Here is a 24,600-nt window from a genome sequence, read left to right on the forward strand (position 1 = left end):
AGTCTGCACCTATAGCCCAGCTCTGAGAGGGTGTTTAGGAGTGGTTTGGGATTATTTAACTACCTTGGGGAAGAAAGCCTCCTCCATGCTGGAATCAAAGCTGCAGCCTACCTCCAAAATGTCCACCTCACTGGACTCCTCATTGATAATAACATCTGGCGTATTGGCAACCAGATGTAAGAAAGTACTAGGGTTACTGTTGCAGTGCTGAAACATGGATGGTTTTACCTGAGAATGTTTGTACATTCATACTGAGGGTGGAAAATGGTTTGATATGTCTTTCACTTACACTTTACACACACACACACACACACACACACACACACACACACACACACACACACACACACAGTGAGCAATTTCCCTTAAGTCAGCTATTCATGGATGCAGCCACGCCCTCGCGCTGTAGAGCAAGTGAGGTCAACCTGTGTGTTAATAAATGATGGGTTCTGAGTGGAAACCTGGTCACCGCGGGATTCAGGGTGTGAGAGTGAAAAGTTCAGCAGATATACAGAAGCAAAGCGCATCCAGCTCTGTAACTCTGGCAGAAAAAGGTCTTCATATTTCATGAGCACTCGCCCTGACTGGCTAAGAACAAACTTGACGGTTTTATCGGAGTTGAAACTACACATAACGGGTCACCGCTGCTGAGGAGTGAGAGACGAGTTTTAGCGAGACGTGCTGAGAGCACTGTCTGTCTGTCTGACTGCCTCCCTCCCTTTCCTTGCTATTGTTTCCCGCTCTTTATTTAGCTCAGTCCAAGGTGCATGTTTTGCTTTGAGTTTGCTTCTGTTGTAGCTGTGTCTAGTCATTTGAGATTTTTTTTTACAAGGTAATGTCTTCTTTGTTGGAGTGAAAAAAAATGTAGCCTGGATAACTCATCCTCCCTGACTCAATAAAAGTCTTCTGACCTGAAATGAATGTGGTATTTATTTCATGTTCTTCATTCTAAGTGCAACCTGTTAAAAAATACCCTTCGCCTTATCAAAATTTGAGTTGGGGTAATCAAATTAAAAAGCCAAAAAGTGAGATCAGTAAATTATTTTCATGCCATTCATGTGTGCGTGAATTCAGCAGGAAGTCAGTCGGTCTGTAATGCTCATGCGTTAGAGCTCCAAAACACACACAAAAAACGGTTTATCAAGTTTGAATGTTCACAGAATATGGTGCTAGTGTGACTTCATCTTAATTCTAGACGTGTTTTTTGTCGAGGCGGAGGATAAGATGACTGTTATAACACTAACTGGAAGTGTTGTGAACTGTAAGCAGTGCAGTGTTTTGGTACCCTGGAGCACAATTTGAATTTGCTCAGCGAGTCACTCTGGCATTCAGTAATGATGCTCATTAACTAGGCCCAGAGCCCGTCTACGCCCCTTATTAGACATTCTCTGCTATGCCCGTGTAGCCGAGCTGCACCAATCACATTGGTGTATCTGATATAGGCGGGCCAGAGGCCAGCTAAACAGATGACGACAGCGCTGCGACGTCAAAGTCATTGGTAAACGTTGCAAGATGGCTACAGATGAACACCAGTTGTTTGAAACGGCTTCGGCCGCTGGCTTTTTATCTAAAAGAGGAACAGAAAATGGCGCTCGAATCATTCCATGGCAAGAAGGACGTTTTTGCTGTTTTGCAGACCGGATACGGCAAAAATGTTATCTACCAGTTAGCTCTGCTGGTAGCAAAGCGTATGGGGCTTAGCGAAAACCCACTGGTGGTTGTTGTGATTGGTCATAGCATTATCCAATTGCGTGCAGTGAGATTTTGAATTGCATGCTTGGTGCCGCCCCTCGAGTTGGGCCATTTTCATTACTCACTGCCAGATCCCTAATCTTTCCGATTTGGGTCTGGATTACCAGGCTAGTGTTTTGGAGTCTAGAGCCGTCAAGCTCATCTCTAGGAACACACCCACACCAATGCAGCCCCTTGTATTTTCCAATGCAGTGCTGTGTGTATGTGTGTACTGTATGTGTGTACTGGACTCACCAGGGCAGTAAGGCGGGTGCGTTCGTTCACAGCGTGCTTGAGAGCCAGTTTGATCATTGAAGGCAGTCTAAGAACAACAGCCTCCATGTCCTGCTCGCCCCTCATGGCACCGGCCAGCTTCCCCAGTCCGTCCACATAAGTCCTCCAGTGAGGCTGCACCTCGGCCGCTCCCCCCAGGCAGCCATGCATCACCGCTTGACAGAAGCCTCTGCAGGCTGGCGGCCCCAGCATGCCCTGGCAGTGCGGGCAGTACCACAGCCGCAGCAGGGCCCGGCTACAGTCCCGGCTGGGCCGCAGGTGGTCGGTGGTGTTGACAACCTCGATGCCCAGGTTCAGCGCCTGCAGAAAGACTCGCGTGGCCAGGAGGGAGCGAGACAGACGGGTCATCATCAGTTTGGGATAAGGGCCAAATGCTTCAGACTCCTTCCAGGCTCCTTTTACACACTCCTCAGACAAAGAGGATCCGCTGCCGCCCAGCAGGCGGCGGTACGCCAGCGGGAAGAGGCGGCCGTAGAGCACCGCCACCATGTGGTCCACTGTGGAGTCTGAGCCCAGGATGTAGAGCGACATGTCCAGGAAGAGCTGCCCCACGGAGCTCTGGGCTCCACCTCCCAGACCTGGGAACTCGGACTTCAGCATGGCCAGGGTGAAGTTACGGCCGTGACGCAGCACCAGGTCAAAGGCCTCTGCGAGAAAAGCAAGACGACAACACGAAAAAGAGTCAGATGGGGTGAAAGTCAGGCCGCCTTTTCAGAAATCTGTTGCATTCAGCAGGTAATGATATGCCTCAGTAATCGCAACAACTACGTTAAGCTGTCAAAAAATAGGCAGCAATTTAGCTCAAAATCAAACACTCGAATAAATGCAGTTCCCCCCGCAAACATCCATCCCAATCCTTAATGATCACAGTCAGAGAAAACTTCCCACGCACAGCCTCTCTTTCCCTTTTGACATTTCTTCTTGATCTGTTGTTTTCTCTAATAGGACTGCTCAGACACGCACAGGACACACACACACACACACACACACACATACACAATACTGCAATAATAGACGATGGCTTGGAATATAAAGAGAGCAATGCTTCTGTAACAGATGAAAAGCAAGATCTTTGGTTAGACCTTTGAATACAACTAAAGCGCAGTGAGAACAGAGCTATATGGAATCTTCAAAAAGTCCCTTTAAAAGAGAAAATCTCAATATATTAGTCAAGCAGGAGAGGCATGAGGATGCGTGCGGGTAGGAAAGCATACAGAGCATGCAGGAAGGAGGGGCGCGTGGCCGATGTGAGAAGGGAAAATAATCAGTGGCGTTTCAAGGCACAAAGTGAAGTCTTATCAACAAGGTGGCACAAGAAAGCGAGAGCTCTATCATCGACCCAGTAGCAAAATGAGTGAGGACCCGACAACAGAGGGGATTTAAAGCTCCATTACTGAACTTAGCAGGGGAGCTGAGAGTCAGTGGAATGATGCTTTGGACAGGAGAATAGCTGGGGATGCCGGAATCCCATTTATAACGCAGCTAGTCCACTACATCACTTTGTTGAGAGTGATAGCCACAACTGCTTTAAGAGGGCGGGTGGGTGGGTGGGGGGGAGCACTGGTTCAGAGGACGTTAGAGGAAATATTACTTTTTTGTGCTACAAAAGCTAGCCATTTCATCTTTGTTATTTCATTTTTTTTCTTGCTTGGATAGTTTAATTTCTTTCTCTTCATGCTCCTGCGCGGTCAAATGAAGCTTGTCAGCCCACACGGAGCTGTGGGTCCTCGGACAGCACTGAGGAATGTGACACCTCTGTCTATTTGTGTAGAACGTGTAATGTGTCTTTCTATTTGCAATTTCAGGCACATGAGGAGGTCCGTATGAGAAAATGACAATATCTGAGCAAAGGAAATGAACATCCCTCCCTCTCTCTGACTAACCGCTGCTGGGGTTCATTTTTATCTAACTTTTGAAAGAAGAATTAACACTATCTGAAAAGACGCAAATTAATTCTGGGTGGTGTGAATTGAGGCAAAGACACATCCATATGAGATGAAAATGTGTTCATATTTTGAAGCTTTATGGCCCAATTCATTAACTTATAAGATTGTCCTCCCCGAAAAACGACCCAAGCAGGAATTACGGCCCATATTTATGTTTATTGTTTGGTGGCTCCGCTGTAGTCATTTTGACGGGAGCCAAGCAGGAAGACATGTTACGCGGTAGGCTATTAAGACCCAGAAAGTCCATTAAGGATGGGCGGGAGGGTAGGTGGAGGGGTTAAACAACCACAGGACTTTGACCCAGGAGACTGGTGTTCGTGTCCCGTTTGAAATCCGTTTGAAACTAAAGTCACGTTCTGCGCCAAGTGTGTAATTACGCCATGTATCACACAAAAGTGAAGTGACGTAACAAATGTACTGACTTTAACCCAAACCGCGATTCTTTTCCTAATTTAACCACCTTTTTTGTGCCTAAACGTAACCCAACTGCGACCGTTGTCACAATGAGGGTCGCATTTCCTGCCTCCGCTCAGGCCGCTTATTTATGAACTGCTCCTATGGGTTGTACTCGAGGGTAGGAATAAGCAATGTGGTTGTTTGGTTAAGAGGACTTGTTGGAACTTAAATAGAAAATTAAAGAGGAAAATAATAGAAAGAAGTGGATTTTCTGGTAATCTTTGAGCTCAGTCAAAACACAGGCCCTGTACATACTGCACATGCACGGACGCTATCTAGAGTACACACCGTCACAAGATCACTGTTTGGGGTGAATAAACACAGACAGCACAAACATTTAAGGCAATACACAAGGCAAAACATTGTTATGTACACCTTAAACTAAATTTGCTTTTTGTGGTTACTAATGCACTTAGTATCACTTTAGTACAGTATCAATTCATTCTGTTTCCAGTGTTTATTCCAGTGCCAACATGTACATAAAATAAATATAACAACATGGAATAAAATAAGTAGTGCAAAAAAAGAGGGGTGAGGTGCACAGTTCTGAGACCATATATACATATAAAAAAATAAATATGGTTTTATGTGTGATATGCAGTGTGGGTTATTGCACATTATTTGAATATTGCCCAATAGTGGTGATCATATTATCATATAGTAATAGATATTGGACAATGAGAGTAATGATATTGCACAGTATACCGATATTGTACAGTAATGGAATTGCACAGTATTATCGATATTATCAATACTATTAAATATTAAGTATTGCACAGTAGGTGAGTAGAAGAAAGTCTTAGAGGGTTAGACTGTGAAGTCAGTGCATGTGTGAGTTCAAAATGGTTATGGCTTTTGAAAAAAAAAAAGTATATATATATATATATATATATATATCTAAATATTTTTGATATATATATACTGTATATATTTTTTTATATACACACACACACAGATATACATCTGTGAAAATTCTATGATGTTGCCTTGTACTCTACATTTTCACTGCGTCACTGTAAGTTGCTATTAAATAATGACTGGCTCAAGAGAATCTTGAAGAAGGTAGGCAAATTTCAATACACTATTATACATATATATAATACACTAACTGCAAACTGCATAAACAGTGGCAGGCTGTGGTTGTAAATGTCAATGTGTGTGTGTGAATTTGAAACCGGGTGAAAACAGCATACATGCAAAGCGAAACAGTTGCTGGGTGAAAAAAGGTTATAAAAAAAACATTTGAGGATGTTTGGGTGAGTGTGAGAGGATACTCGGGAGCAGCGCACATCTGTTTAGATTTCCAGACTACGGTTGTCCTGCTGCGACTGCGAGGCATTTCCCTCTGTGATCAATGAGCAGACAGATGTACAGATTGCAAGTCGAGACAAGGAGACAGACTGGGAGGTGGTAAGACACACCACCCACACACACGCACAGAAAAACACACACTACGTAGAAATACAAAGTCTTCTATTCCTGGTAATTCAAATGATATTTAGTTACTGGGGTGAGAAAATGCACATCCTCCTCAAAGCTATTTGCTTGTCCTTTTCTCGGTTTCTGTGAAAGCCTCTTAGATCTAACCCTGTGATTCTGCTGCAACCTGTAGTATCTCTTACACCCCTAAGAGGAGAGCCACTTTGTAATGGTGAAGAGAAAGACTAGAGGGCTCTTCATAAATGCAATTCAATGGCTCTAAGTAGCCGGGTCACGGCAAGAACCACTGCGAGCCCATTTCCTGCGCATGCTGCTCACTCTCTTTCATCAGTGAAAGCCTGCGCAGGATCAGGTATCCTCTAATGGAGGGGAGAAAGGGCTGTATGTCAGGGGGGGCGGTGACATTCTGGATACAACTGCAGGAGGTCAAGAGCACAGATTACCAAAGCGGGAGCCCGCAGAAATATATTAGGTCATGCTTAAAATTAGCAGTAGCATTTATTTTGTCAGTGTCACAGATGGAGACACAAGGCTGGAAAGCTGTTTGTCCTCTGAGACTGAAGGCTTTTTACAGACACATCAGCAGTACAGAGGGAAACGCCTCTCCTCCTCCACCTCTGTCCACTTATTTTCACCAGCCAGATACTGTTTACTCCAGGGAGTTTAGGCCTCTTATCTTCCTTGTGCATTAAAATTAAAATATGGATATCCGCTAAATTAACTCCAATATACAACAGTCTTAAAGAAAATAAGACTGAGGTTGTTGTGAGGATTTAAGTGCCTGTGTAGATGCTCTTATGGATCTTACATTCGTCCATCTGCCAAAAATCTGGGTGTGATTGACAGTGCTTTTAAATTTGAAAAACTGATTAGTTCTGTTGTAAAAGCCGGTTTCTTCCAGGTGCGACTGTGAAGCCCTAACTGCCCCGCAAACATTTCGAAAGAGTAATTCATGCATTTATTACGTCTCGACTAGACTACTGCGACTCTTTATACATTAGATTGGATCCGTCATGTCTTTGTCGGTTACAGTTAGTCCAGATTAATGCAGCAGCTCGGCCTCCAACTGGGACTGCAAAGCGTGAGGACATTACCCCAGTTTTAGCCTCGCTCCACTGGCTCCCTGTCCATTTAAGGATTGATTTTAAGATTTTAAGTGGGTTGTCACCTTCTTACTTATCGGAGCTTTTACATATTCGCACTCCTGTTAAAGCACTGATGTTGTCCAATCAGATGCTCCTCGATTTTCCCAGAACCAGGTTAAAAACTTTTCAGTGGCTGCTCCAAATCTCTGGAATAGTTTACCTCTTTAAATAAGAACTGCTCGGACCACTGAAACCTTCAAGTGCTTGCTTAAAGGGGCACTATGCAGTTTTGGCAATTTCTTCACTGTTTTCTGGCTTTTTGCTGGCAGGTTTCTCTGTAGAGCTCCCCCTACAGCTTCAGAATAGATATTTGGCAGCTCCTACGTTTACTCGTGCTAATAAATAAAATTGAACTTGAACTTAATCAGGCACTCTATCACATTGTCATTGATACCGTAAATCTGCAGTGTTACATCGTGAACGTTTTATCATAACATCTACTTTCTCCATCATGTCATCAATCAAAGCCCCCGATTAAAGTGTGATCAAGTCCTGCAGATTCCAGGTAGTCTAAAGTGTAAAAGAACTCTAATAAATCTGTGTCACAGTGAGGTCACTTGTTTCTGACACCTCAAAGCTTTAAGTGACTCCTGCTCTGACATAAAACAGGCTTTTCACATAATCTATGAATGGCCTGTCAAATGAGCATATTTGATGTCCGTGAGGCCATCAGTCCGGGTGTTGCAGAAGTCAACGCTGAAGCTCATAACACGGCAGACTGACTGACTGACTGACTCTGGTTGACACACTGCGGAGGCAGACATGCGCCCTCATCAATCAGCGGCCCATACACCTATTATGCCCAGGGGAGGAAAACATCAATAAATTACCCAGCCAATGAGACTAATCCATTTGGCTGATGGAGTGTCACCTCTAGCCGCCACAGAGATGGATGGAGAAGCCGCTTCCACCTGGTCCCGGTGATAGAAACAGTACCTGTCCAGGACTGGCAGGAGGGCCGGAGGGCCATTCACAGAAACACATGCCAGCACAGCGTGTGTGTGTGTGTGTGTGTGTGTGTGTGTGTGTGTGTGTGTGTGTGTGTGTGTGTGTGTGTGTGTGTGTGTGTGTGTGTGAGAGAGCTGGAAACCTTGTATCTCCAAAGTGCCACAACAGCTTATTGATTGCGAACTTAAGACTGATTGGGGTGCTTTATAAAGCCAACAGTGGTCAAAATGTCTTTTAATGTGCCAGCAGTAAGTAACAAGGGTTTACATTAAGCATACAGAACAAGGTTATTTCAGTAAACTAAAACAAAAATGAGCAGTGAAGAATATTTTTAGTAAACTGAAACTAAATAAAAACTAAAACTAACTGTATTGCCAGGTTAAAAAACTATGAAGGTAAATCATTTCAGTTTCTAAGCTGATATTTCACTAAAGGAGACTGTGTTGTAATTGTTTATGCAATTATCGGACACTAAAGTAGCGCAAAGATTAAACATTAAATATCATGGCCTTGCTCCAACAATGTATTTTGTATGTACAGTATGTGTAGCTACATAATTCTGAAACCTTTATATATACCTGGCTAAAATAAAAACTTATTGAAAATTCCAAGCTATTATAACCTTGATACAGGCTGACACTCCCACAAACCTCCCAGCATGCTTTTGCATTCAGTGATGATTTTATTTATGCCTGCATGTTTGCAACAAAAGCGGCATCTGTTCATTGACTGTGTAAACAATATGTTGTCTTTCCAGACACATTTCACTCAGCTCCTACAGAGCGACCTGCCCCAGGTAACCGGAGAGCTGCTCCACCTCACCAGCTGCTATTGCGGGACCGGCGTGTGTCTGAATCCGGGTGCCCTGCGCTTACGGGACGGCGGCGGTGGCGAGGCAGGGCAGGGAGGGGGTGGGGCTGATTCCAGGAACAAAGCAGACAGGATGCTGGTAAGGCCCAGATAACATCACCAGCAGACCATGAGGGCCAATGGACAGCGGGGCAGAAATGAGGCATGTATTAGGTTACTCCATCTGTTAGAGAGCACCCTGTCTCACACACATACATGCATGCACACAGACGTACACAATGCAATCACACAGTGCACAGCAGTAGCCAGGTGGCGACAGTGTGGGCGAACATTTGGCAAACCATAGCAGGAGGGCAAGGTGTGAGTCAGGTGTCAGGACTACAGCTATACACACACACACAGGCAGATTTTTGGTTTTCACTCATTTATCTGCCTGCCAATGAGCTTCTGGGAAATGTTACTCCACAGCTGGATAAACAATTAAACAATGAAAATCCATCCACTGGTCTTATTACCTGCAGTCTGCTCCCCATAAACAAATGAACTGAAGAGGGCGGTCTGATGTCACATTTTCAAAATACCAACAGTTTTGTTTATTTTGAATTGATGTTTTTTGTTCAATTAAAAATAATGAACAAAGGGTAATTCCAATTTATAATAACCTGGGTATTTTGCCCCCAAAGAATAATAGTATAAATGCCACAAACATCCAACTAAATGTTGGTATTATCAGTGAGAATAATACATCTTTACTGAATGGAGCATATTGTCAGGTCAGGCAGAGCATCAGCTTCTTTATTCATGAATGTTAAGTTTTTCAATAACAAAAATTTTGGACTGTTATTAATACCATACCAGACTGGAAAAACAAGAAGGCAGCAGAATGATCTTTGAGGATTTATTATTTAAAAAAAGAACTGCTGAACAGAAAGTGTCCTGAGGTAGACAAGCACTAGCAATCTGTCAACCAGCAGCAAGAAGATCCTAAAGAAAAAATCCAACACAAAGGCAAAACTAAAGACTCGGAAAAACAAAATGACTGAGAAGGTAGTGTGGATCGACGATGGCTCATTTACCGGATAAGTTCCACCGGATGTCCCTCACTTTCCGCTTTCTTTGCGTTTACTTTGAACTCCGGTCGCGTCGAGGAACGTTAACCGGAACCTCTGAGCAACGTTACACGCTGGAAAAGGCAAGTTTTGACGAAAATTCTGATCGTGCAACAGAGATGGGGACTCGATTCTGAGACTCGGACTAAGTCGCACAAACAGCTGACTTTAGACTTGGCAACTCATGTGATCCGTAATTAATCCTGTGGATGATTTGTAGGCTATTAAGTGAACAAGGTGTACCTGGTCCACCAAACACTGGGCCGTCTTGACTGTCTTCATTCTAGGAATGGGATGGTTCATGGTTTCATTTTGGACTCAATGATCTCAATGTCCATAAAATACATCACCTCATTGTAAGTGATTGTAAAATAAGCCCAGGCAGGAACAATGAGCCACATCCTCTTATGTCCTAATAAAAGACAGGAAGCACTGGACATGCACACAGACCAATACTGCCGGCCCCTCCTGATACAGATTACACCAGACTGCTTGCTCGGCCTTCATATTTCTGTCTTCCACCATTGTCTCCATTGATCTCTGGCGCTGCGGTCCTTGTTTAGGTCAAAGTTGAGTCGTGCTCGATCTCAGAAAATCTCAGTACGGTGTACAGCAGAGGAGAGGACACAGTGAAGGTGTGAAGGACGAGAGGGCAAAAGTGAACGGGAAAAACACAGCAGAGAGCTGGAGGGTAGAAGGAGGAGGAGGGGGGGTTAGCGAATAGTGCCAGAATGCGTGGAGAGAAACATTCAGCGAGGCAGGCTTTGAAGCTGCGTTCAAAGGCAGCTGGAGTCAAGCAGTGCCAGAGCTGCGAGACACATCGCACACCTCTCGCCAAAACCTGACACCCCAAACAAACGCCCGCCTCGCAGACAAAACACACATACAGTAGAATGCATCTGCGGACTCAGAGGAATCTCTCTACCACTCAGAAGTGAAAGGCTATTCCAATAATGGATTCATTTCCAGCACGCAGGCCGAGACGGGGAGACAGGACACACAAACACACAAACCCCCAGCTCTTGTTGCTCTCCAGGGTTGTGATTGGAGAAAGAGGGTTAAAAGCCAGCAGCTCATCCAGAGTGGAGACAATCTGAGAGGAGATGAGAAAGGTCACGACAAACACAGCTTGAGTACTCCACTCCAAATCAAGCATCCTCGCTCTATTAATCCAATATGCATCTCTAAGTAGATCTTGTGGTTTAGGATGAATGCACTCCCACTCATTCGCCCTCAGTCCATCTTTTATGCTTGCAACGCATCACGCCCATGCATTGGCTTAATTCTGCACATCTCGCTTTCAAACGAGCAAATGTTACAGAAGAAATATTAGCATCGCCATTTCACAAGGTGGTTAAATGGTAAGGAAAGATGAGATTCTTTCCCTTTTTGAAGTGGGGCTTTAAAGACATAAAAGAGCAATGGACTGTACTGAAGTGAAGTGATAAAGAAAAGCAGCGAGGGGATACGGAGTGTTTTTGAAGTTCTTGAAACAGATGGGTGCACAGTGTGAGTTAGAGAGAGAGAAACAAGAAGTGTGAGAGATGGAGAGAAAGAGATGGAGTAAAAAAAAAAAAAAACAGTCCGGGTGCGGGAGGGATTGCGAATGTGGAGCCGCAGAGTCGCTACAAGACAAAGAACTTTCAGCGGATTAAAAAACAACGTTAGAACTATCATGTCAGATTCCCGTCCCCTGTGTCCGGCCTGCAGCCAGAGGCTCCGCTGCTCTCACAGCGCTGTTGGAGTCTATGTGAACCCTGCAATATCAGAGCTTAATATTAAAACACAAGTTCCTACACTCATTAAGTTACACTCGACCCCATTGATGCTTGCGAGGGTTAGGGTTAAACAAATCCTACCTTCCTTCTTAATTAATACAAGCTGAATTTAATAAAAGATTAGAAAGGCCAGTGCTTTGCTGTCTTAATAATTAATACTGAGTTATATCAGTTCTTTTCTGCTATAATGATACACAGTACGTGAGACGTACTGTGGTGTACTGCTGCTGCAAGATTACTTGAAGATGACTTATCCATCTCATGAGTGTGCGGGTGTGCGTGTGTGTGTGTGTGTGTGTGTGTGTGTGTGTGTATGTGTGTGTGTGTGTGTGTGTGAGAGAGATTGTGTTTATAATTGACTGCCTGAACCCCTGCGGGATGAAGGACATCAATGACAGTTTCATTACAGCCTGCAGAGTGCAGTGTAAGGGCTGCAGTGTTTACTGTATCTCTTCCTCGTGACAATGTGGGTTCAAATGTGACTCATAACACTGAATCAGCGCGTTTGAAGGACCAGACTAGAAACTTCTAGTTCCAAATTAACGGACCATTCCATTTTCAGCAGGGGTATTTCAACTTCAGCCTTAACTTTGTGAAAGGAAGGATGGCCTCGGGGAGAAATAGCATGCCAACAGACTTTGATGTGGAACATGAAAATGTGGAGCTTTTTTTTTACCGGCAGCACTAATAAAAGAAGAAAAGCTCTAGCTGAGCTTTTTGTGGCTGGAAGAAAGTAACCTTAACTAAGGCTGTGAGATACAGGAAGGGAAGGAAATGTTGCAGTTCAGCAACAGGCTGCAAACTGCAGCTCACAGGTTATCGGTTTAGCTGTCACTGAGGAGGGACTTATCAGGACTGGAATGCGTGGTCCAGAGGGCACAGAAAATCAGGCGGCCGAGGAGGAAAAAGATCAGCGGGAAAAAGTTGAAATGGCCAGAGGCTATTAAAATGAGGGAGCCGGAATTGATTTATGCTAAATTTAACAACCGGTGTTTGACAGATCGACTGAGAAACAGTGAAAGTGGGAAAGTTATCAGAGTAAAGAAAGAGCAGAGCGCTTTGGAGTTTGTGAAGAGAAAGGAGGCAGCTGTCTCAGAAACAAAAGGAATTTTGGGAAACACGGCAACAAGTCGAAAAAGAGCGAGTGCAAAGCAAGCAGACAGCTGGCGGAGCTAGACTTCAGAAGATGACAGAGAATGCATCAGTGTACTGCTGTTTTTAAGTGTAAAGTGGAAGAATCCCCGATCACTCTGACGACCACAAAGGATGCCAGGAAGAAACAAAGAAGAAGAATGAACTAAGACAGCATTTTGCATTTTGCTCATTTAATATTCATAAAATCATTCGACACTAACTCCTCTTTATGGAGAATCATAAATTGAACATACAATCTAGTTAGGTTTCTCAATATTTATCAGCTTTACAACACATTTTTTTACATCTATCCATACGCGCCGATTTATGTTTTCCTCCGTGGGTGCTCACAGGCGGCCAAAAAAAAAGTAATAAAAAAATGTTTGCATTTCAGAACCTTAGGAAATGGACAGCAGCCGACGCGAACTCACATGCCTATTAACTCGATAATCAGAGGTGGGTAGAGAAGCCAAAAATTTTACTCAAGTAAAAGTACTGTTACTTCAGAATAATATGACATAAGAAAAGTAAAAAGTAGTCATCCAAATAATTACTTGAGTATGAGTAAAAAAGTACTTGGTGAAAAAACTACTCAAGTACTCAGTAACTGTTGAGTAACGTCTGATTTATTTTTTAACACAAGCATTCAATCAGACAGACAAAAAAACTAAATAATCATCTTTAGGCAAATTATAGTTCATCCAATCAATGAAATAAATTAAAATGAATTAATTACAAAATATCTTAAACAACCCGTTCTCACTCTGAACTCGTGAAATATGGACGTTTGGACAGTGGCTGTCAGCGCCTGAAGCGACGAAAAAGACGTCCTTCAGCGTGTTTGTAGAACGTACCGGGGAGAGCAGCAGCTACACGGGGTTTAGAGAGTAGTATGTAAGGGGGGAGTTGCGCGTTTGGAGGTTGGTTTGGGGTGGTGGATGGGTCAAATGCAGGACTATCACCCAGGAGACCAGGGTTCGTGTCCCGCTTGTCACGTTTCCTAAAGTCGCTGTCTTCTTTAATCATCCCGTTATTCCCACGTGTCATGGAAACGTAAGCCCACCCACAACCTTTTCCTTAACATAACTGCGTCAAAAGGGACGCCAATAGTCCCGACCAAGCGTGTTTAGTTAAAGCGCGTTATATGACGCTAAAAGCGTCAATAACAAAGACAAAGGCACCTGACCAAGCGTCCGTATTTGACGGGATGGGAGTGACAACCTGTTGCCCCACACGTGCACAGTACAGCAGCGGGGGTGGGGAGTTGCTGAATCCCTATAACGCTAATTGAATGCAGTTCAGCGGCCACAGGTGTCTTGCCAAAAACTCATCCGTCAAAAACTCATTGCTGTCTACTCTACATGCAAATGATGAAACAGGGGACACGCAGCCGAACCGCGACTGATTGAACAGGTTGAGTTTGATAAAAAACAAGTTACAAAAAAAAACACACATCTCATTCACGATGCACTTTACTTATGTCATATAAAACCACCTGTGACCGCACAGTGCGAGTTCTGCATTCCAATTTAGTTAAAGTACAAAGAGAGGAATTATCACTCAGGACAATGCACTTCAAGGTGGAGATTTTCAACTCTAATATAATGCTGGATAGTTCAATGCATCGCATTTTAATTGTGGTATTTTGTGAATCTGAATCTGCAACGTTCTCTTTCAGGTAAATGTATGTTTCCCTCTGAAGTACAAGTACATAGTAAGTCAGGAGTATAGGCCTGCAGTTGCATATTAAGTGCTTTTGGGTCCTTGGCCGTTTCCAACAGGCATGTTGGGAACAGGCAGTGCGCTAGTGTAGCCTAATAAAGCTCTCATGTTGTAGCTGACAGCAGATCAGCCTTCTGCTGCTTTCTTTCATGCTCCTAGATAGTTTTAGATTCTTTGTACTTTTTCTTTTTACCTGCTGTGATCTTGTATCTGTTAACACTTTATGTCAAGACTTTGTCTGCATTTAGAAACGGTGATGCAACCCTGAAGTTTAGTGTGAAATGCAGAAACACAAAAAGAAGCTGCTGTGAAAAATGGCTGTAAAAAAGAAAAAGAAAAATGACACACTGAGAGAACAAAGCACAGCAGGAGCTTAATTCAGATATGCCATCACGTGAAAAGCCCAAACTGCAAATTAAATTCAACACAACTATTGCTGTATGGTGTTTCTCAGGGGTAGTACAGCTGCTATCACAGCAGCAGTGGAACAGAGACCACCAGCACCCACATGGATAAATATCAAGTTTAAGTGACGTTCTGAAGTGATACTGTGCTAATTAGTCAAGAAGAAACTAGAAATCAGGCACAAAATGGTAAAATACCGTTCAGCTTTATCTGCTGGAAATGTGTCGGTGACCCACAGAAAGTGAAAATAAAACACAACACAAAAAAAATCTGAACACAACATGCAACAAGTGCTCTTCAGCCTCGTTCAAACATCCCACACAGGCAACTCCGAAACAAGAAGTCAAGCTTTTGTTTAGTTGCTGCAGCAAAACTGTAAAAGCACTAGAGCTGCATAGATGGAAACAATCTGCCAACAGATGTGTTAAGCACCATAACTATCTCTTTCTAATAACAACTTTTGTTATGCTAGAGATAGTGCTGTCAGTTAAACGCGTTATTAACGGCGTTAACGCAAACCCATTTTAACGGAGTACATCGCGAGATTAACGTTCTTTTTGGCCTAGCAAACTTTGTCATTTTTTTCACATGCTGCAACACCACACCGGATCTAGCTAGACCGGAAACACAACAACAGGCACGCCGCACACACTTGTTTGGGCTTGGAGCCAGCCAAAGAGTAGCAGGCTAACGTTACGTTTTGAGTGGATGGCGAGCGCGAGACGCCGAAATGGATGCCAATAAGATTCTGAATGGAAAGTTTACTTTTAAAAAGTTGCCAAATGGTTCCATTGATAAGACCAAAGTGATGTGTGTGTTTTGTCGTTGTGAACTGAGCTATCATCGCAGAACATCCAGTCTGAAATAACACCTGATGGCCAAGCACAAAGCTGATGACCAAGCACACAGCTGATGCCAATTTCCCCCGCCCCTCCCCCCTCGTCAAAGCCAGGCGACAAAAGCACAAAGCAAGCCAATCCACTTTTCCATGTTGATAAGAGCGTTAAAATGAGAAACAATAATGGGACAAAAAGAAATCAAGGGACATTTAGAATAGATAAAAATGTGCGATTAATTGTGAGTTAACTATGACATTAATGCGATTAATCGCGATTAAATATTTTAATCGTTTGACAGCACTAGTTAGAGAACATTAGGGCCTGACCTCACAAAGCTGTAATGTGCTTTGTTTATCGTGTATATCTGTGAGTATCCTACACAATAGTGAGCAGATGTGAAGCATGTCTACACCTTGGACACTCTGGTTTAACTGATTTTCTGTCAACGCTGTGGTTTTAGTACATTTCCCTAGTTGTGTGTCGTAATGGATGTCATATTCTTGCTGCAAAAGAAATCTACCTAATTATAAATAAAATAAAAGTTAAGTAACCTGAACCTGTATTTTCAACCATACTGATATTAATTATGTATAATGACGCAGCGGTCTAAAACTAGCTCATTTAAAATGCAGATATGTAGGCAGCCAGATGCACGACCCCACTGGTATGCAGCTGTGCGTCTGCTGCATATTTCAGTATGCAAATGTGTGCTAAGCCGACGGTATGTCAGGGCGAGATTGTTGGTTTTTTTCCCGCAGTTTTTCTGTTACCTAGTGCTCAGAGATCTAGACCCATGGCTCTATTTCCACTTCAATTCTCAGCAGTTTTACATCTCTGAATTGCAACACAGTCAGTGTTGTGGGGTGCAGGTGAGGGAGCAAGCTCTTCAATCAATTAAAAGAGACAATGGGAAATTGACACAGCTACAGAAATATTGTTTATAATGTAGACTCAAAAGAGGTCACACAGACATAAACCACTGTTTGGGAGCTTATCAAACTCATGATATGAAATTTTGGTCACAGCAGCTGTCACCAGTGCGGTTAATTATTCTGAGTCATCTGAAGCTAAAATAGACATCGCTGACTGGCAGCTGGATGATAGGGCGCAAAAACACCAAAGTGAGTACTCTTCTGTCATTATCACCACAAAATTGTGGCTCCAGTTGCTGGTGACATGTTGCAGTATTTCTTTTTTCTTTGACTGTTTTACTACATTGCAATAAAATATTGATATGGCACCATCCCCAGTAAATGAGTTTAGCGCCCCTGGAGTCTCCTCCAACAAACACATCAGACATCCTGAGAGTTTGGAATCATTTCAGTTTATGAAACCAAAGAGACAAACACTTAATCTGTCAACCAAAAAAGGGAAAGAGGAGGACTTCTGATCTCAAACAGAAAGAAATCCCTTCTTGCCCATAAACCCCTTTTAATGTGCAAGCACATGTTTTTTCTTAACCACGATGGCACAGTGGCTGACAAATTATAATAAACCAGCAAATTAACATTGATGAAGGAAGTAAATGCATCTCTGTGGTTTTTAAAACACACAAGCATGATTGGCACCAAATTCAATCAGCAAAACTACAGAGCGCAGATCCCCATCCTGTATTTTGACATCAGAAAAATGCATTTGGCTTAGTACCACTGTCCAACACAAACATCCTTTAGAGCAACAAACGCAATCGCAATCTGGTTAGAGCCTTTCAACAGGACATTCAAATGTGCTTCACTGCTGTAATTTACCGCAACATTGCATCTCCTGAAAATTGTCACGGCGTAATCTCCCTTTTAAATGCAGCAAGGTGACGAAAGAATTTGTGTGGAAGACATTAGGGGGAAATGTACAACTAAGAGCAGCAGAGAGGATAAGGATTAGGAAACAAAAGCAAACCTCAGACAACAACTGCAATAGTGAGACGTAAAGTGGAACTGCAGTCAATACCGCGGTGGGTGTGTGGCCGGTTAGCTCCGTTGTTAGAGCAGGCGCACATAGAAGGTCCAGGGTTTGAGTCAGACCTGTAACAGTTTCCTGCATGTCTTCCCCCCTCTCTCTCCCCTTTCATGTCTGGTTGTCCTATCTATTAAAGGCGAAAATGCCCACAAAAAAAATAATCTTAGAAACGTAGCAGTGTGTTTAATTAATGGAGCTCACTTTGTCACATTAAGATACGATAAAACAAAAGGAAAATGAAGTAAGTATGAAATATTGCTATTGCTTCCTCTACTAGGCTACTTCTAATAATAATAATAATAATAATAATAATAATAATAATACATGTTTTCTTTAAAGAAGAAGTCAGTCATTTGGAAAATAGGCTTGCTATTCTTATGCTAATGGCTAAAACACTAGAAAGCCATGCTAGTCGCCATGCTAATAGTCACAATTGCTGTCTGAGTTTCTCTGTGTTTTCTGTTTACCGTGCCGTTTGCTCCCGCTTGGCATTTTGTTCTGAGGTTTGAACATTGTGTAATTCAGTTAAGTGTTACTGAACTGAGGGAAACCAGCTCTCAGAGCTTGCTGGCTAACTATCAATGAGCAAGCTTGTCGTTTTTAGGCTGCTAACGGGACAATAAAAGACGTTATTGTGTCATCAACCGTCTGCAAACCAAACCTCTTTTGTGGAGGAGTAGTTTATCCAACAAAGGAGGGATAAAAGTGGATGATGCACATGAACACATAAACTACAATAGCTTCATTTTGGGCTCTCCATTCATTCAAATGACATGTTTGAACTGTCAAAGATGGCCTGCTATTGAATTTTGCATGTCAAAGTTTCCAAAAGTTGAGCTCAACAAAAGATTTGCGAGGATTTATTTTGGGTCCTCGAGACAATGGTGTGAGAGTGAGAGATTTTGAAATGACTGAGCTTATAGTGCTCATTAATTAACATGTTGAATCTCATTTGTTTATTCTGCACATGAACAGAAACGGAAAAAGTACAATTTGTGGTTTTATTTACATTGCCAGTAGAGTGCGGATCGGGCTGCATTTTTCTGTCCGAGCCCGGCACGCGTCTGACAGAGCAGTAACCGAACCCGGCCCGAGCCCAACGGGCATTAAGATATTTATGTCCGAGCCCGACCAGGGCCTGACACAGTTAAAATCTCATTTTTTTCTCATACTAATGACACGTTTGTTTGTGTGGAAAGCTTTTACTCAGCAACTGTAGGAAGGCATTCGGGAATGTCAATGAGCGCACACAGGGCAACAAGCGCCCGTTAATAAGAAAATCAGGGGAGACTCGTCACCTCCAGGGCTGACGTTATAACATGAATAACGTCAGCGAGACAATGAATGAACTTGGCTTTCAGTCTGGAGTTTATTTCGGACACCGCACACACTGTGCACAAAACTTATTCCACCAACTCTGCTCCGGTCACATCTACACGTCTACTTCCTCTTTATCTCTCTTCTGCCCAGAAGTTAGAGCACATAACTCCGTCAGACTGTGGAAAGTCTCCACAGTTAGTCTCCACAGTTAACATAGATTAAAGTAAGTAAGTAGAACAGCCAGATCGGTGGGAAACAGTAGTAAAATAGAAATAAATATCACGATTTAAATAATTTTAGTGCTCAAAAAAATTAAATTGTGCTTTGTTTGCCACACCAGAACTTTTGCCTTCAGGCGGCTGTCTGGGAGTCTTGATGAGGTTACATCATCACTGCTGCTCTTTCTGCTGTTGACATAAAACATTATGTAAATAAGCATCCAGCACTTCCTCCCATAACTGTTTGACTTTGCACCAAGCAGCACTTGATTTTTCCTTGTAGTCTTAGTCTGTCTTTGTAATATGTGAGGGTCGTACAAAAGAAGAATCCAGAAAACTGCAGTAATGATCTTCTCCTTCTTTTCCACAGCTGGAAAAAACTTAAACTCAACTTCCTCGCCTGCACGTACTCAACTTCTTCTTCCTCTCCTTCTTCTGCTGTCAGATCACACCCATCTACAGCTGAGTCTCTTGTTTGCTCATATGGAGTTGGGTTTCTGAGCCGTGTTTACTTCACTGAGTTAAACAAGTGCCTAATTAAATGGAGTCTATGTCACTTTTCAACCTGCGCTACTATAAATAGGTGAGAGATAAGAAATGTATTGTATTGTACATGATGGAGGGGGGGGAAAAACCCTCTCAGAGCCTCTTTGTTGTTTATGTGAGAGAGGAGATGAAAGACAAACGCCTACGCTGCCTGAATGGCTGAGACACACCTCACCCCCTCTCCTCACCTCCTCCTCTCCCCCATCCTCTCTCTCTCTTCTTCACTGCCTCCTTTCTCACATCTCTCTATCATCCCACAAGCTGAACAGGACCCCTGTGTTTGTCCCACCCTCAGACACACACGCACGCACACACACACACACACACACACACACACACACACACACACACACACACACTCTCTCTCTCTCTCTCTCTCTCCTCTATCTGTCTTTACTTTCCTTTTTGTCTCCATTAATTAGGGCTGCTCTAACCTTCAGTGCTGCCCTCCCCTTCCTCCCCCTCTCCTCCCCTCCCACACCGGCCTTCATCCATCTACTGTGAAAAAGACATCTCCAGCGGAATAAAAAATGAATGTGGCAACGTTTTTTTTTGCGCGGAAACAATGCGAAGAGTCCCAGCGGTGCGACGTTAGGCTATTTATCTCCAGGTAAAGATTGGTCTCGTCCCATACTTTCCCTCGCCCCATCCGGATCCTACACTCCCACAGCCCCGGTGCTCCTCTTCAGCCGCCTCACTCCCTCCTCCTCCTCCTCCTCCTCCTCCTCCTCCTCCTCCTCCTCCTCCTCCTCTTCCTCCTCCTCCTCCTTCTCCTCTTCCTCCTCCTCCACTGAGAATAACCTCAGCAATCCATACAAATCTGGACCTCTGGAACCAGCGAAACGGCAACACTTTTAATTTTTAATCAGGGCCTCGGTCAGAGGGGACCTGGCTTTTTCCGCTCCCATTCTCCCGCCACCTTTCTCTCACCTTCACTTCCAGCCTCTCCCCCCACTCCCTCTCTCTCTCTCTCTCTCTCTCTCTCTCCTACTCTGCACCCCATCCCTCGTGTCTCCCTTCCCAAAGTCACGGTGATGAATGGGTGAGCGCTGCCATCTCCGTGCCCACCAGCGAGAAGCAGAGGCCAGCTAACGCGGCTCAGACGCTCTCGGGGATCACAGGCAGGGAGGAGAGTAATTAATCCAGTAGGATGGGAGGCAGGGTTGCAGGACATACTGTGAGCTTTAGGACACTGTGTGTGTGTGTGTGTGTGTGTGTGTGTGTGTGTGTGTGTGTGTGTGTGTGTGTGTGTGTGTGTGTGTGTGTGTGTGTGTTGGACTACATTATTGGAAACAGAGGATAGAAACTCCAGACAGTTTTTTGGTTTTTTTCTGCCTAGAACTGGGGGTGATGTGTTTCAGAGCAAAAGGTTAGGCTAGTGTGTCTGTGTGTGTGTGTGTGTGTGTGTGTGTGTGTGTGTGTGTGTGTGTGTGTGTGTGTGTGTGTGTGTGTGTGTGTGTGTGTGTGTGGGTTTGTGTGGGTAGATGAGCTCCTTAAATAAACACCACTTGGGTACAGACAGGAGCAGCCAGAGGCAACACATAGAAGACTGTCCTTGAACTCCAGGGTCAAACACACTAAAATACACACACACACACACACACACACACACACACACACACACACACACACACACACACACACACACACACACACAATGAATTGTGACATCAGCGAAGATGGGGAACAAGGCTGGGGAGAACCTTTTTATAATTGCAAAGGTGGTGTGAGCCATTATTTCAGCTCTTTTGTTTGAGTAAATCCATTGTTGGTGCCGTTACTCAGAATAATCAGTAAACTCTAATTGTCTGCGGACGGCAGGGAGGACTCCACTTCCAGTTTAAATTGCATTCACCTTGATAAGAGAGTCTCCCAGACAACTTTGAGTAAATGAAAAATGTGTAGGAGTTGAATGTATAAACAGGTGTGTTCTCCATCAAAGCTCTATGTTAATTGGGCCAATCCATTACCCACTTTGACGGGCTTAATGTTTCGGGGGATGACCGATTAGTGCAGCGTGGAGCGCAGTACACAAGCGCCTGGCTGGTTTCTTTTGGTCTGTGACGTCAAACCAGGGGCTACAGCTCCATGCATCATTAGTCCTGGCCTAGCCAGCATACCAATCACCCTATAGCCTAATAGTGTATAACTGAGGGGAAATGGAGGAAATGGCTTCGATGCTGTAGAGCTGCTCTGAGTGGTGGTCTCCCGGGTTTTTGTGTGCATGTATTAATGGATAAGGCCAGAGCAATTATGGCACAAATGAAGCTGGAAAGGAAATATGTCAACCTTCCGGGATTGAATGGAACACAACTGAGAAACATTGGGTTTTGCAGCAAACATGAAAAAACATGTGGAGGATGTGTGAGTGCAAATAGAGGGGGAGGGATCACTGACAGTGTAGATAGTGGAAACTGTGCTTGGATGCTTCGTGTCAAGCTTTCATCTGTTTCTGGTACCCAGCAGCCAGCAGATCAGTGGGTGAAAGGTGCAACACTTTGATTTTAAAGTTGATAAAATGAGAATCAAGCCTGAGAGTCTTAAGCAGTGTTGCCAACTTGGCAACTTTCTCGCTAGATTTAGTAACTTTTCAGACCCTTTTAGCGACTTTATTTCTAAAAAGCAAGATATATTATATTGTAATTCAGTTCCATGCATGCTGCCCAGAGCAGGCCCCCAGGTAGTGCGCCAGGCTTTGAAGCCAATTTGACATAGCGGCCAAACAGTGAATTTGCAATGTCCGTCACATGATGCCATGGGGACCAAAAAGACTTTTTCTCATAGACTTACGTGGCGAAAGAGACATCTGTAAATCAGTGGCTACATTTTGATACATTTTAAAATGAGCCTCACAACCACCACGAAATGATTTGTTTTAGAATTTGAGCCATCCAATCCAATAAGATTTCAAAAGAGTAGAAGGGCAGCACAATTAAATCATTTAATCCCTATTCAAGTTAGCAGAGCGCTAAACTGGAAATAGCCGGCTCGGGCTGGGAGAGGTCTCTAGTGCGGCTGCTCTATGGGCCCCATGGTGCGGAAGCAGCGCCGAACATACAGGTCATTTTATACGAAGAAGTTGAACTTTTTGGCTTCATGCGCCACTGAGCAACTCTCATAGGAATGAACGGGGCTCCGCCTTAAACTGTGTTTGCAGATTTTTATAGACACATCCATCGCTCAGAGTAATCACAGTCCAGGGCTCTTCTGCCAACAGCTCTCTCCCTTTCCTCTTTGGCCGTGAGCAGCAGGCAGTTAACTAACACAGCCGCTAGGCTTAATGCAACTGATGTGCCATGACGTCACTAATATGCAAATACGCGCATGACTTCATCTGGCAACTTTTCGGAGTTTTGGAGCTAGTGCTAGCTACTTTCATTGGAAAAGACTTGGCAACACTGGTCTACAGCTATGCTAGCGGCTCTGTGAGGCTGTACTGATACAGTCAGTACGTTTACATGCACACCAATATTCCACTATTATTCCGAATATCACAATATTCCATATTTGATACAGGTCATGTAAACAGCATATTCCGGTTGGATATTCCGAATAAGGCCTTTTTCCGAATATAGCATTTTCCGCTTAAGACATGTGAGATATTCCAGTATTATTCGGGTTTTACAGGCATTCTTTGGACGTATACAGCGCCTTGAGAATATGCGTCTCAATCAGGGTTTTTACCACAGTTTACAGCCTCTCGCCTGTTTAAGATTTATGGTCAGCTCTGTGCGTTGCTATGGTTGCTGTACACAAATCAACCAGCCAACAGTTTGCAAGGCTGCAGACCTGATAAGAAGGAGAAACACAGCTGCTTTTAAACATTATCAAAGACTTGGATATCAACAGGTTTTTGGATAGGCGCACACATCGCTACGCTGACCTTTTCAAGAAGCTGGCTCAAGGAATGAAAAAGAGATGCTGTGTTCGCTTCGCACGGTCCAACAAGTCCGCCACCGCTGGTAAACTTTGAAAAAGTCGTGTTTTGCACAGCTAACGTAACGTTACATGTAAACGGGAAATTAGAAATTATTAAATTAGTGCATTATTCACTTTCATTAGCCATGTAAACAGCTTAGTCATCGTCTTTTTCGGAATATGGGCAAAAACTGGAATATTATGTGCACGTAAACGTAGTCAGAGATGCTTTGAGCTTAACATGCTCGCAATGACAATTGAGATCTTTAGCAAGCATCATTTTTGCAACGTTCACCATCTCAGTTTAGTGTGTTAGCATGCTAACAGTTGCTAATTAGCACAATGCAAAGTGCAGCTGAGGCTGATGGGAATGTCATTTGTTGTGCACGTATTTAGCCATTAACCAAAGTTTTGGTTTATGACCAACACTGAAGTTGCAGGTTGAGTTATGGTATGTGTCCACACTGGCATTTTTTGAGGGGAGGGATCGCTATGTTTCCCAGCATTTCATGTTTGATGGGATTGCTACTAGCCACTATCAATTTCTCTTCAATGACCACCAGAGAAAACAGGCTACAACCTCCTACAACCATGATGGCTGCACCTGATTGGACGAACGCTTCACTCGTAGGCTACCTGATGGGAGCAGGCAATTCGACACCTGTCTCTAAAAAGTTGCCGCGACGCAATCAGAATGTATTGCCCAGCTGTTTACATACACAATGAATGGGAAGCGTGGAAATGACTATGCCTATCGACACGTACCTTTAAGGGATCAACAAAGTTATTACAATTCATGCTGGGGGGAACCTGAATATGTGTATCTTTGCCATCCTTAAAGTCACACAGCTAGCATGTCTTCTAGAGCTGGGCGATATGGAGAAA

The 24,600-nt window shown here is 43.7% G+C and overlaps 1 protein-coding gene across 1 annotated transcript in view; it reads right to left on the reverse strand.

The window, feature by feature from the left end:
- gpc3 (glypican 3) overlaps positions 1 to 24,600 on the reverse strand; it is a 134,484-nt gene that overhangs the window by 56,410 nt on the left and 53,474 nt on the right. The window contains exon 4 of the mRNA XM_028588837.1: positions 1,987 to 2,672. Coding sequence (XP_028444638.1) covers positions 1,987 to 2,672 — 686 coding nt within the window. The remainder of the gene's footprint in view (positions 1 to 1,986; positions 2,673 to 24,600) is intronic.

Source organism: Perca flavescens, chromosome 10, assembly GCF_004354835.1.
Source record: "Perca flavescens isolate YP-PL-M2 chromosome 10, PFLA_1.0, whole genome shotgun sequence".
Lineage (NCBI taxonomy): Eukaryota > Metazoa > Chordata > Actinopteri > Perciformes > Percidae > Perca > Perca flavescens.